Raw genomic sequence first — 14737 nt, forward strand, 5'->3', positions numbered from 1 at the left:
GATTGGCTGATCTTACACTGTATACTGAGCCATTATAAATCTGAGAACTCAAATGATTATATAAATCATTTGAGTTCTCAGCCAACAATACACTTTTGTATATGTGTGTGTGTGTGTGTGTGTACATACACAAAAGTGCGTGCCTTTGTGTCCCTAATAAGCACATCTCTAACAACACTATGCATTTTTTGCATATTTGTCAATGAATGCATTAACCAGCCTAGAGCAAATTACCTATTCTCGCTTTATTCCCTCCTCACCATTCACCAAATGTACCATTTATTTTCTCATCATATGCTGCTCTTATCACTATATACAAAAGGTTCCATAATTGAAGCTTATTGCTTTTATCCTATACTTTCTCTAAATCAACACACATTTGCTTCCCAAATTTGGCTTCCCCCTTATATCCTTTCAATAATTTTTTTTTCTCAAACAACTTCCAGGAATTCTTAACCAACTAACTCCTCTTCAGTTTTTACACTGACACTTTCCTCCCCCCCTTTATATAAGATAACAATAACAGCCTTCTTCCAATTGTCAGGCAGAGATGGAATCTTCAGACTCATTTTAAGACCCATCTTCAGCCACTCTACAAAGATTTTAACACTTTTCCAGTTATCCCACCTGCACATGAAGCTTTGCCATTTTTAAAACCCTTCTCATAGTAGTTGACTTCTTTTCCATTTTCCCTTTTCTTTTACTATTCAATACAACATTGTTAAACTCACATAAATCTGTAACATATGTTTCTAGCACTGTTTCACTTTGAGTTCACCCAAATAATTTCACTTTTACCTTTCACTATATTCGTTCTGCTGGAGGCTTATTGCAAAACGTCACTTTCATTATCATTTTAGCAATCATTCTCTTTTATCCATTTTTCCTCATACATAGCCTCTTTCATTTCATTAGCCTATAAAGCATCCTTTTTCATGCTTTTCCATTAGTGTATCTCCAGGCACTTTTTAGACACTTTGTAACAGCTTCCTCATTATGTTTTGCATTAATTCTGTTAGGAACTTAACCAATTTCTACCACTAGTTCACGTAATTTCTAGTCCTAATTTCTGCAATTACAGGTGGTCCTTGACTTATAACAGTCAATTTAGTGACCGTTCAAAGTTACAACAGCACTGAAAAAAAATGACTTACAATTGTTTTTCACACTTACGAGTCACAACCTTCTGCAGCATCCCCAGGATGATTCATACTTATAACCATTGCTGTATCCCAAAATCATGTGATTCCCTTTTGCGACCTTCTGACAAGCAAAGTCACTTAACAGCCAGATTTCTAACTTATCAACTACAGCAGTTCACTTAACTACTGTGGCAAGAAATGTCATAAAATGGGGCAAAATTCACTTAATAAATGTCTCACTTAGCCACAGAAATTTTGGGCTCCATTGTGGTCGTAAGTCAGGGACTACCTGCATTCAAGTTTCTCTCTCTCACTTCTTTCCTTTTCTTTCAAGTCTATTTTCCCACAGATCCACTTCTGATATTATCAAAAATAGTCTGTCCCACATTCAAAACCTTTCACCATGCAATTATTTATCAGCTGTACTCCATAATACGAAGTCACCTTCATTTAGATTTATTGTAGCATTTCCCTTATTTTTTTAAAAAAGAGTAAGTTGGGTTAATGATAAGGACAGAATAAGCAGGTTTGCAGATTTGGCCAGTATGCCACAAATCTTCGCATACTCAAAGCATGTCCATAATATTCTATGCAAGCTAGGCTCTCTAATGTAGAGACTACTTTGCAATGCAACATACACTTTGTGCACAATTACTTAGGCAAGTTGTATTTTGGAGGATTAATTGTATTATTGAACAACTACAGTTCTCTTGATCAAGCCCAAATGTTAATAAATCTCAAACCTGAATATTTAAGAAAGTAAAACTGAAGTGTTGGCTTTCTTAGGAAAATATCCATGTGTGCAGAATTATTGGGCAACTAAAATGTAAAATGAAAATTTTCCCATCTCTTTTGTTTATTTGCATCTGTTAAAGTGAGAATAATATACAAACAATGTACAAATAAATATTTCTGATTTAAAAAAAAAAATCAGTGACCAACATAGCCACTCTTATTTTCAATTACAGTCATCAGTTGATCTGTTGATGATCAGCTTTTTGTGCAGCAGCAACCACAGCCTCCCAGACACTGTTCAGAGAGGTGTCCTGTTTTCCTTCACCACAAATCTCCCATTTAAGAATGGCTCACAAGTTCTTAATAGGGTTTAGGTCAGGTGAGGAAGGGGCTCATGTCATTATTCTTTCATCTTAAGGCCTTTATTACCTAACCACGCAGTGGAGTACTTTGATGCATGCGATGGAGCATTGTCCTGCATAAAAATCATGGTCTTCTTGAAAGATGCAGACTTTTTCCTGTACCATTGCTTGAAGGAAGTATCTTCTAAAAATTGGTAGTAGGTTTGGGAGTTGATTTTGAGTCCATCTTCAGCCTGAAAAGGTCCAACTAGCTCCTCTTTAATAATACCAACCCATACCAATACCCCACCTCCACTTTGCTGGCGTCTTGAGTCGAAGTGGAGCTCTGTGCCCATTACTGATCCAGCCATGGGCACATCCATCTGGTCTGTCAAGAGTCACTCTCATCTCATTAGTCCAGGAAGTCTTTGAAAAATCTGTCTTTAGGTATTTCTTGTCCCAGTCTTGCTGTTTCAACTTATGTGTCTTGCTCAGTGGTAGTCAGGTTTCAGCCTTCTTTACTTTGGCCATGTCTCTGAGCATTCAACACTTGTCATTCTGGGCACTACAGGTAGGTTGCAGTTCTGAAATATGACAGCACTGCAGGATAATGGGTTACTGGTAACTTATGTGATTTATTATTTGATTCTTCTCAAATCTTTGGCAGTTAATATTCATCTTTTTTTCTGAACAAGGCTTCTTTATTGAGGCCTTGTTGACTATTTGCAATAAGACGTTTGATTATTCTGTGATCATGCCCCAATACCATAGCAATTTCAAGAGTGCTCTATCTCTCTGAAATACTTTTTACAGATTTGATTTTTCAGTTAAAATCAGTTAAATCTCTTTTTTGGCCCGCTTTGAGGAAAAGAAGCTGCCTAATAATTATGCACACTTGGATATAGGGTGTTGATCGCCTTAAGCCACACCTTCCCAAATACACATCATCTGATATGCTTATATCCACTAGGCATTCAAGTTTATACAGCTTCAAGGTGGAAAATATGAATAAAAATGATTATATAGTCAAAATACACATTTGCCTGATAATTGTGCACATAGTATACATCCCATCAATGAAGAAGTACATTTAGAATACAAAGATTTTGGAGGAACTTTACAATTAAGAATAACTTCACTGAAATATCTTCATCATTTATAGATATTAACAACCATTTTCTAGAATATTATCTTCATTTGTACAAATTTACCTGAAGGTAGAAATCTTTAATATTGTTGTTAATTCTGTAAATTTCTTTTTAACTTTTAAACATTTTTATTGGGATGTGTGTGATTCATATTTAACTTTGTCCTTTTTTTTATTCATTTCCATCTTCATTTGATAATGTTGTTTGCTTCAATTAAAAAGAATATAAATAAGAAAATACTTTTCTATGTAATATACTACATCACAAATTAACTATCAAATTAAATTAAATTAAGTTCAGCCTTAATTTTTATCTAAAATTTATCCTGAATAAAAAGAACTGGACTTCTTAGTAGATAGGTATACATATATTTCTTCTAATCAATATAAGATGTTTCTGTTGATATAAGATAAATCTGAAAATGAATATTATTGTTCAGCATATGAAAGAAAGCTTTTTATTCTCATAATTAATTTTGTTTCCTTTTTTAAAAATAGTTTGAGGTCAATATTCATTGACTTGTGCCAAAGGACATACTTCACAGAGTGCAATATTTCAAATATACCTAAATACAGTTTTTCCAATTTAAGAATTCGAGCTGAATTTGAGAATAAACAGTCGCATTGGATATATCTTAACTTCACACCATTCAAGGACAGTAAGTTATTCTTCTAATTCCCTATTATAATGTATATGGATTTGAAGTATTAGAGCACAGAACTATTTTTATAAGTGTCATGATGAGAGGATACTATTTTTTAAAAAATGTCAGGTTTGAATCTTTTTGAACTATACTACCGTGTTTCTCATATAATAAGGCTGGGTCTTATTTATTTTTTTTGAGCCCTGAAAAAATGGCTAGGTCATCTTTTCGGGGGTGACTTAATTCCCCCCCTTGCATCTTCGGGCGGGTGGCGATGGCTTGGATGTTGACCTCGGCATTGGTGGGGCACTTCGTATCAGGGTCAACGCAGGCAGCACCATATCCAGGTGTGCAACAAAAGTACTTCCTAACGGCAAGCCCCCCCCCACCATTCCCCCCATTTCGCATGTTTTAATATAGGCCTTAATTTGGGGGGAGGGGCTTAATTTCATTTCATGCCTATAAAACATGCTGCGACTTCCTATTGGGGGAGGCCATATTGTTGGAGAAATAGGGTAGTAAGGTATAAAGATAAATGGTGATAACTTGCCACTGATATTTTTAATAGAAAATTATCAGCGTTAATAAAGTTCACCCACTCTCTTAATAGTGGGACCAATGAATAGCTTTAATAAAGTTCAGGAATGAAAAGCTTAAAAGCAATGCATCCATCCTCCCCCAAAAATGTTAAAATTAGGAAATAATAATATTAATATTTCACAGAGGCTATTTCCTTTCTTGCAATTTACTTCTGCATATTTGTCCTGTTGGATTTGAATATTTTCCTTAGTAATAAAACATTGTTCTTAATTCTCGGTCCCAAATGAAACTAATCTCCTATATCACTGTATGTTCTAGATTAAAATAATTTTTCTTGCCTCAAGTGGCAGAGTTTCCTACAGAAACAAAACCTGTATAAAAATGGCAGCTTCTTTCGAGTGCAACCAGATCAAGTTACCTGTTTTCAGAGAGAATTAGAAAAGCTATCATTAAGGGAAAAAAAATTAAGAGTTTTCTCTTATTGTTATCTTCCAGAATCTCAGGTCAGCTGCAAAAATGCTTTAAAAGTCAGCTGTCCTTTCCCTTTCTATCTGTTTTCAACAGAGCACAGAAGTGAAAGGAAATAGGATTTGAATAATGGCAGTGTCTTCAGGGCAGGCTTTAAAAACTAAAGATGATGTCGTGACATTGCATTAATGTTGCAATCTTTAATTGTGTTATTATGTTAACTTTTAAAATCACATCCTGCAAGACACCCCTAGTAATAGGTATGCTGAATTGTTGCAATATTCAGATCTTACATTACTGCCTCTTCCAAGCATCCTACTTGGGAAATTTAAAGACTTTTAACAAATTGTGGGAACCATCTCAATATTTACTGCAATCCTGGGAGTCATGTTGTTGTTTTTTATTTTACCACTGACTACTTATCAAGTTTACCATTAAAACAAAGGCAAATTTTAAAGATCCCTTCAAATGGAAATGGAAAAAGAGTTCCTTCCTGTTTTTTTTCCAGTTACAATTCTGTGTTAATATCAAAGACTTCTTATTCTGTCCTCTATAATTACTGACTGAATGTATAAAGGCAGATAGATAACTCCACAAAGCATCAATACAAAATCTTTCTATTGGTTCATCAGGCATCCTCAAGATAACTCACACTTATGACGAGATTCTTCTCAATGTCCAATTCTTTGCATATCTGTCTTTCTGGGTAAAAAGATGGTTATCTCTTATCCTGATAATGAAGGAGCAAAGGGTGAAGCACCAGAATGCTGTTGGGGTCCAAGTAAGAGTGAAGAAACCTCCCTCAACCCACCAAGGGTCAATTCAGTGACCAATCAGGATTACAGATGTGGCCACATGACATGAACTACATTTCCCAGGATACCTTAACTACATTTACCATGATGCATTCCCTTAAGGGGACAGCTCCCAATTACTAACTAACTACACCAATTCCCATTAACTATAACTGGCTGGACAGCACACTTCTCAAAAGTAATTAAGTGTACTTGCAAATATATTTTTTAAAAGCTGGTTTCAAGAAATCTCTAGAGAATTGATTAACAACCTTGAGTATCAGGAATGAAATTAGTAATAGACTTCATTCAAAATATAGGAACGGATTCAGACATACATGGAGCTGACAGCACAGCACATTTAATTTATTGTATTTGCCAGAGATTGCAATCGAGTTGTGGTACAGTTTTGTATACCTAAGTGAGCTGTAGTTCAAAAGTGAATACCTAAAGAAAATCTGAAAAATAATGACTGGTATAAACTTTTCTAAACATTTGTTAGATGTTTTTTTTTTTGCTTGCGTATGGCTTTTGCCTTTTCTCACAATCACTTATCTTAATTACTGGCTTTGGAATGCTATTCTCCCTTCTTCCTTCTGGAATTGGAAGGCCTAGCTAAGGGGGAGGGGGAGGAGACAATGTTTGTTCTTTTTTTTATCCAAACATTTGCTCATCAGTAACCTGGACACCAACCTAAACCACCAACATTGACTTTTTAAGTATTGCTTTAGTTATTTTCTATGTTGCTTCTTCTCAGATGTCCCCAAAGTGCTTTTTCAAGAGGCAACTGGACTATCTGGTTTTTCTTTGAAGATTTTTTGCTTCTCATCCAAGAAGCTGCTTCAGCTTGGGCTGGATGGTGGGGAAAAGAAGGATTTATATTCCTTGCAGACAGCTGTCATTTGCATTCTTTTGGAGAGTAGTTGAACCACCTGGAGGTTTATCTGTGTTGTCAGGGTCACCTGAGTAGTGTAAATGGTTATGGAACCTTTTTAAAACAGTTGAAAGGACTGTGTTGTAGACTCGAGATAGATGATGTCATGTCCCTCCCCTTCTGTTGAGAGAGGGCTGTTCAATTTTGACATAGATGGCCTCTTCGACCCCTCTTTCAAAGCAGCAGTCCTCTCTGTCCAAAATGTGGACTTTGTTGTCTTCAAAAGAAACCGACCTTCTCTCTAACTTCCAGTTCATGTTCTCAAATATTTTATTTCCCAAAGCTTATCTGCCAGCTTGTTAGTGCTCCCAGGGAGTTTAAGGTGGGTTCTCTCTCCTCTCCCACATTTCACCTTGTGCCTAGGACTTCTTATTACTGAGTATTTTCTTTAATCTTTCCGCCATTACCGCCACAAAAATTTTGTAATCTGTTTAGAAGGGATATTAGAGTTTAGAAGGGATATTGGTCTGTATTTCTTTGTTTGATTAGCATCTGTGCCCTCTTTTGGAATCAATGTTATGTATGCTTCCTTCCAAGATTCTGGTATTTGAGCATCCAGTAATACCCCATTGCAAGCCTCTAGTCTAATAACATCTCTAATATATAACCTATTTCTTTGTATAGCTCATTTGGTGACCCATCTGGGCCTGGCATTTTATTTCTTTTTTGTTTTTGAATCGCCAACTTTAGCTCGTCTAAAGTTATTTCTTTATTCAACATCTCTTTTTTGTCTTCTGATATTGGATAGAGAGTTCCTCCTTTCAAATATTCTTCTATTTTATTTAAGTCAACTGCTTCTTGTTTATAAAGATCTTCGAAGTACTCTCTTACAATTTCCTTTTTTTTCTCCTGATCTGTCTCTATTATTCCATTTTTATCCTGTAATTGGTATATCGTTCTTTTCTGATTTTCTTTTCTTAATTTATATGCTAGCCACTTTCCGGGTTTATTTGCATGTTCGAAATAATTTTGTTTTGTATATAATAATTTTTTAATTAGTTCCTCTTGATCTAAAATGTTCATCTCATGTTTAACTAATGCTAGTTTGTTTCTGATATACTCATCTCCCAGGGTTTCCATTTGCTTATTTTCCAATTTCTCTATCCTTTTTGTTAGGGCTTTCTGCTTCCTCTCTTTTTCCTTGTTTCTGTTTGCTATATAAGCTATTGATATTCCCTTTAAATATGCTTTCATTGTATCCCATAAGTTCTGCAATGAGGTATCCTGTTTTCTGTTAAATTTGAAAAAACTGATCATTCTTCCTTAACTTTTTGAATATATTCTTTCTCTTTAAGTACGTGGAATTAAGTGTCCATCTACCTTTTTTATAATGACTATTTTTCCATACTATTTGTATCGGGTTGTGGTCTGCCCATGTATTAACCAAAATTTTTATGTCCTGAATCTCTTTATATAGCTCACTATTTACCCAGGCCATATCTATCCTGGACCATGATTTGTGTGGGCTGGAGTAGAAAGTGAACTGTGATATTCCTGGGTTCCTTTTTCTCCATGCATCCACTAATTCTAATTCTTTGGCCATCTCTATAAATTTCTTAGCCAATGTATTCCGTTTCTTAAATTGTCTTTGTTCACATGCATAATCTTGTCTATTATCTGTTATTGCATTATAGTCTCCTATTATGCAAATTCTTGGGTTTCCAAATTCTATTAATTTTTCATATAGGTTTTTGTAAAATTCACTTTGGTTTTTGTTAGGGGCATATATCCCCACCAATAATGTCTTTTTATTTTGTATTACCACTTCTACCATTACCATTCTTCCTAATTCATCTTTGTAAATCAATTCTGAAGCTATATCTTCTTTTATATATAATACCAATGTTGCCAATTGTGCCAATGTTGCATAAATTTTCTCCAACTTTTTATTTAATAGGTACCCTTTATCTGTATTCTTTATATGAACCTCTTGAATACATATTATATCCGCTTTTTGTTTTTCTAGTTTAAAGAATATTCTTTTTCTCTTAGCTGGGTCATTTAACCCATTAATATCTATAGATATCAAATTAACTCCTTTATCCATTCCTTCCCTACTTCTATCCCTCAATATTTTTACCCGTCGTTTGACTTTTCATCCTCACTCCTATTTCTTCTCTTCCCAATGTCTCCTCATCTCCTTCCCTCTCCTTCTCCTTCTCCCTCCCCCTGCTTCTGGATTGTAGCTCTTCTTGGCTCAGAATTTCATGATCATCTCTGTTGCTCAGTTCTTCCTCTGTTCCTCCTATTTGGTCGAAGAACTCTTGAGCTTTGGTTAGGTTATCTATTCTCACCCTTTTTTCCTTCCTTCCATATTGCTAGTATACCCTCTGGGGTAATCCATCTGAAAGATTTTTTTTTTTTTAAATAATTTGTGAGAAATTGATAGTCTTTCCTTTGTTCGTGAATTCTCCTCGGCAGCTGTTTTAGAACAATCACTTCTCTACCTTTGTATTTTATTCCTTCATCTCTCGTAACTCTATAAATTATATCCTTCACTCACCTCCTTGCAAATCTAATATGCACTTCTCTGGGGAGTCTATGCCGTCTCGTGTAGTTCATGTAAACTCTGTATATATCATCCAGCTCATTCACCATCTCATCCCTATCTCTGTTCAGAAGCTCCGCCAACATCTCCGCCATCACCAACGGTAAATTCTCTCCTCTCTCTTCCTCCACGTTCTGGAATCTAAGATAATAGGAGACCTTGTCCATCTCAACCTGAGTCAGGGTCTCATTGGTCTCTTTATTCTGCTCCTTAATTGTTTGTTCCATGCCTTCTAACTTCTTTTCTATTTGATTAGCTTGTTTTTCAATCACTTTAATCTTCTCTTCATTTATTTTAATCAATTCTTGAATCTGGCCTATCTTTCCATCTAAATTTTTGACTTCACTTCTCATTTTCCCTAACTCATTTTTTAATTCTTCTTTTATTATTTCTCTTTCTGCTTTGCTTTCCATATGATTTTTAGACATCGATTCCTGCAATGTCAACATCATGCTTTGAATAGTTAATAATGTAGTTTGGACTGATTGTGTACTGGTTTGAGCTGTAGATTTTTCTGGTGCCAATATCCCTTCAATTGTTTTTTGGGTCAATGTTGCTGTGGGGGTGGATGGTGTTACTGCTGATGTCAGTTTTCTTCCTACTTTAGTAATGGTGGTAGATGTGCTGGTCATTTCTTTAATAATTCTTTGTTGTTTCTCCACTATCCTAGCTATATTCTCCCAAGTCGTATTGCCTACTACCATCAATTTTATTTATGTTTAACAGTTCGATTTTCTCAATTCTCTTAAGCTTTTATATTACTATTTATCTGCTTGATTTAATTCCTTAACACCACTAGGTGAGGAGATTCTTATCAGTTAATTATGTTTTAAAACTTTCCAGTTCACTTTACTCGTTATTATCCTGATTGTTGACTTCACGTTCTGTTAATATTATATCTAGTATTAATAAATTCAATTAATCATTCATTCTTAAATCATCTAGCAGGTTAAAAAATCATTCAGCTATGTTTAAATATATAACAGTGTTATAACTCCAATTACTTCTTTAAATTAATTACAATATTTCAATTAATATTACCTTAAATATATAATAGGAATTTAAATTTCTAATTAATATTTACATTAATGTTTTCTTCAGTTTTCATGGGTATTTATATGTATGGTATTCAGCTTTGTTCGGGTATTTTCCCACATCATTATAGTTGTGCTTTTAAAGTTGTAGCAACGTTTTGGCAGAATCTCATCTGCCATCATCAGGCTTCTGTATTGTGTTTGTCTGTGAGTCGGACTTTCACAGCCATTTCTGTTTTAAATTTGGGGCTAGCCTACTGCTGTGCCAGAATGGTTTTTTCTTCATCCTGATTGGTTGGGAGTCTTGGTCTGTGTTTATTGGTCTTGGAGTTTGCTGTGTTCTGCTTGATTGGTGTTTCTAATATCTTCTGTCTGTTTTGTAGCTTTTTTTGTCTTGATTGGCTGGCAACATTGTGTTTCCTGTATTGGAGGCTTTTAGTGCGGCTTGGCTCCAAGTAAACGGACAGCTATCATTTATTATGAAGCTAGGTTTCATCTGGGTGCCTGGTTGGGGTGTGTTTGAGCTGGAGGTATCAGGGGGGTCTGTTTGTGCCCAGGCTTGTGGTGTGGAGATTCTTTTGTTTGTGAGTGCAGGCTTCCAAATAATTGACTGTCTGGTGGAGTCATCTCTTCTATTTATGCTTTCAGGTCTTTTTTCAATCTCTATGGCTTCTCTGATAATTCTGTAGCTGGGGTTTTCTATAGTGGCTAGGGTTTTGGTGCCATTGAAGTTGATGCTATGACCTGTTGCTTTCATGTGTTGGACTAGTGCGGAAGTGTGTTCCAGCTTTTTTACTGCATTTTTATGTTCACCCAGGTGGGTACTTATTCTTCTATTGGTCTGTCCAATGTATGTGGCAGGGTAGGAAGCACGGGGAACTTCATATATGCCTTGGTTTTCCAGGTCAATTTTATCTTTGGGGTTTCTTAGGATGGCTGCTATTTTTCTGTCTGTTTTGAAGGCAGTCTTGATGTGATGCCTGTGTAGTATCTTACTGATTTTGTCTGTAGTACCTCTTATGTAGGGCAGGACAGCTGTTCCATAGGTCTGTTCATCTTCTAGGTCTCCATTATGTCTCAGTGTGTTTTTGTGGATCAGGCCAGTGATTTTGCTTTTGTGGAAGCCATTATCTGTCAGTACTTTAGTCAGGGTGCATAGTTCAGTCTTTATCTGTGTCTTGTCTGTCAGGCGTTTGGTTCTGGCAATTAGTGTTTTGGCCACGGAGTTTATCTGTGCTGGGTGGTGATGGGATTGGACGTTGAGGTAGCGGTTGGTGTGTGTTTTCTTCTTGTATATGGTGTGTCCAAGAGTGCCATTTTTTTTTGTAGATTAGTACATCTAAGAATGGTAGTTATTTGTTTCCATTTCCATGGTGAATTTGATTTTGGGGTGTGTGCTGTTTAGGTGTGTTAGGAAATTGTTTAGGTTTTCTTTTCCATGGGGCCAAATCACAAATGTGTCATCGATGTATCTTAACCATAGTTTGGGTTTGTGGGTGGCATTGACTAGGGCTCTGAATTTGAATTCTTCCATGAACAAGTTTGCAATGACGGGTGACAGTGGTGATCCCATACGGGCTCCTTCAATTTGCTTGTATCTTTGTCCTTTGTATATGAAATATGTGTTGGTTAAGCAGTGTTCTGCTAGTTTCATGAGGTGGTTGGTATTTATTTTTGATGATTTCGAGAGTTTCTTTTATCGGGACTTGAGTGAATAGTGAAACCATGTCAAAACTTCAAGCAGATCTTTTTGTTCCACGTGTAGATCTCTGATCATTTCCAAGAGGTGGTATGAGTTTTGTACATGTGAAGCTGCTGCTTCAGTATGAGGCTGTAGCTGCTTTGTTAGGTATTTGGCTAGGTTTTGTAGTGGTGCTCCTCTGGAGCTGACTATGGGTCTGAGGGGTATGCCTTCTTTGTGTATTTTGGGTAGGCCATATAGTTTGGGACATCTGGAAGATTTTTCTCTTGGGATGATCGTCTTTTGGATCTCTTTGCTCAGGTTGCTGGTTATGATTTTCTTCTTTGTTATTTTTTCCAGATATGTGGTTGGGTCCATGTTTATGGGTTTGTATGTGGAGTCTTGGAGTAGGTCTGTCAATTTTGTTTCGTAGTCTTTTCTATCCATTACTACTGTGGCATTACCTTTATCTGCTGGAAGTATGATTATGCTGCTGTCCTTCCTTAGGGCTTGCAGGGCTTTTAGTTCCTCTTTGTGCAAGTTGCTTTTGGGTGGTTTGCTTGTGCATAGGATGTTAGTAACTTGGTGTCTTATTCTGTTAGCTTGATCTGTATTTAATTTAGTTAGGCTGGATTCTACTCCACATATGATGGATTCTGTGGGGATTTTTGGGGGGTGCTATAGCATAATTGAATCCTTTGGTTAGGACATCTGTTTCTGTTTTGGTGAGTTCTCTGTTGGAAATGTTGTATACTAATTGTTTCAGGTATTGTGAGTTGTTGGGGGCTTTCTTGTCATGTTCTAATTTCTTTAGTTTCTTCAGGAGTTTGTCATTTTTGTAAGTGGTTTCAGTTTCAGCTCTCCAAGTTGTAAGTTGTTTTATCTTGTCCCAAAGTAGAAGGTGGATTTTGTTGCTTAATTCCAAGTGTAGAATTAGGAGATCTTTGTTTAACTGATTGAGTTGGAATCTCTTTCTGTGGAGCTCATTCCTGAGTAGAGCCATTTTAGTTCTTTTCAGGATATGTTTAGTAGCTGCTGTGCTGTGATGAAATGTTAATTTGAAGCAGGTCGTGGTTGCATTGTTGTCACTGCAGCTGCGTAGGAATTTGAGGTCACATAGTATTCCTGCTCTTTTAACTTCCAGCTTCTCATAAGTTTTGGTCTGGCTGTTTATTTCCTCCCCATAGAGGTCTGATATTTGTTTTTTTAAGTTTTCGCGGGTATTTGTATGTATGGTATTCAGCTTTGTTCGGGTATTTTCCTACGTCATTATAGTTGTGCTTTTAAAGTTGTAGCAACGTTTTGGCAGAATCTCATCTGCCATCATCAGGCTTCTGTATTGTGTTTGTCTGTGAGTCGGACTTTCACAGCCATTTCTGTTTTAAATTTGGGGCTAGCCTACTGCTGTGCCAGAATGGTTTTTTCTTCATCCTGATTGGTTGGGAGTCTTGGTCTGTGTTTATTGGTCTTGGAGTTTGCTGTGTTCTGCTTGATTGGTGTTTCTAATATCTTCTGTCTGTTTTGTAGCTTTTTTTGTCTTGATTGGCTGGCAACATTGTGTTTCCTGTATTGGAGGCTTTTAGTGCGGCTTGGCTCCAAGTAAACGGACAGCTATCATTTATTACGAAGCTAGGTTTCATCTGGGTGCCTGGTTGGGGTGTGTTTGAGCTGGAGGTATCAGGGGGGTCTGCTGTGCCAAAATGGTTTTTTCTTCATCCTGATGAAGAAAAAAGGATGAAGAAAAAACCATTCTGGCACAGCAGGAGGCTAGCACCAAATTTAAAACAGAAACAGCTGTGAAAGTCTGACTCACAGACGAACACTATACAGAAGCCTGATGATGGCAGATGAGATTCTGCCGAAATGTTGCTACAACTCTAAAAGCACAACTATAATGACGTGGGAAAATACCCGAACAAAGCTGAATACCATATATATATATGTTTTCTGAGGTTCTCGCGGGTATTTATATGTGGATCTGACCAAAACCAACCCTGATGATGCTAACAAAATCAGACTCGAAATCACCAACATCCTCTGCACTAGCAAACCACCCAAAAGCAACTTATCCAAAGAAGAACAAACTGCACTACTTAACCTGAAAGAAGACACCAGCATAATAATCCTACCAGCAGACAAGGGCAACGCGACAGTGGTTATGAACACATCTGACTACCAAACCAAGCTAACCAACCTACTCCAAGACCCCACATACAAACCCCTAAAGACAGACCCCACCACCTACCTAGAAAAAACTACCAAATCCAAAATAAAAGCCTCCCCCATCAGTGAAGAAATCCAGCAAGGAATCATACCCAGAGAAAAATCATCCAGATGCCCCAAGATTTATGGTCTCCCCAAAATACACAAAGAAGGAACCCCACTCAGACCAATAGTCAGCTCCATAGGCTCACCTCTACAAAACCTAGCCAAATTTCTCGCCAAACAACTACAACCTTATGCAGAATCCATCAACTCACACGTAAGAAACTCATTCCAGTTCATCGAGATCATAAAGAAACAAAACTTACAACCTAGCGACCTACTAGTAAGCTTCGATGTCATATCCTCTTCACCCAAGTGCCAATAAAAGAAGCCTTGACAGCCATCCAAAACAAATACAACCCCCAAGCACATCCTAGATCTAACCAACCACTGCCTATCCAATACATACTTCACCTACAATGGACAAAAATACAAACAAATAGAAGGAGCACCCATGGGATCAC

At 36.7% G+C, this 14737-nt stretch overlaps 1 protein-coding gene across 2 annotated transcripts in view; it reads left to right on the top strand.

Annotated features, from left to right (window-relative positions):
* IL10RB (interleukin 10 receptor subunit beta) overlaps window positions 1–14737 on the top strand; it is a 28661-nt gene that overhangs the window by 6241 nt on the left and 7683 nt on the right. For both annotated transcript variants that reach the window (XM_026700582.2, XM_087937582.1), the window contains exon 3: window positions 3864–4024. In XM_026700582.2, the coding sequence (XP_026556367.1) occupies window positions 3864–4024 (161 nt within the window). The remainder of the gene's footprint in view (window positions 1–3863; window positions 4025–14737) is intronic.

Source organism: Pseudonaja textilis, chromosome 7 (genome assembly GCF_049901715.1).
Source record: "Pseudonaja textilis isolate UNSWEBS1 chromosome 7, rPseTex1.2, whole genome shotgun sequence".
NCBI lineage: Eukaryota > Metazoa > Chordata > Lepidosauria > Squamata > Elapidae > Pseudonaja > Pseudonaja textilis.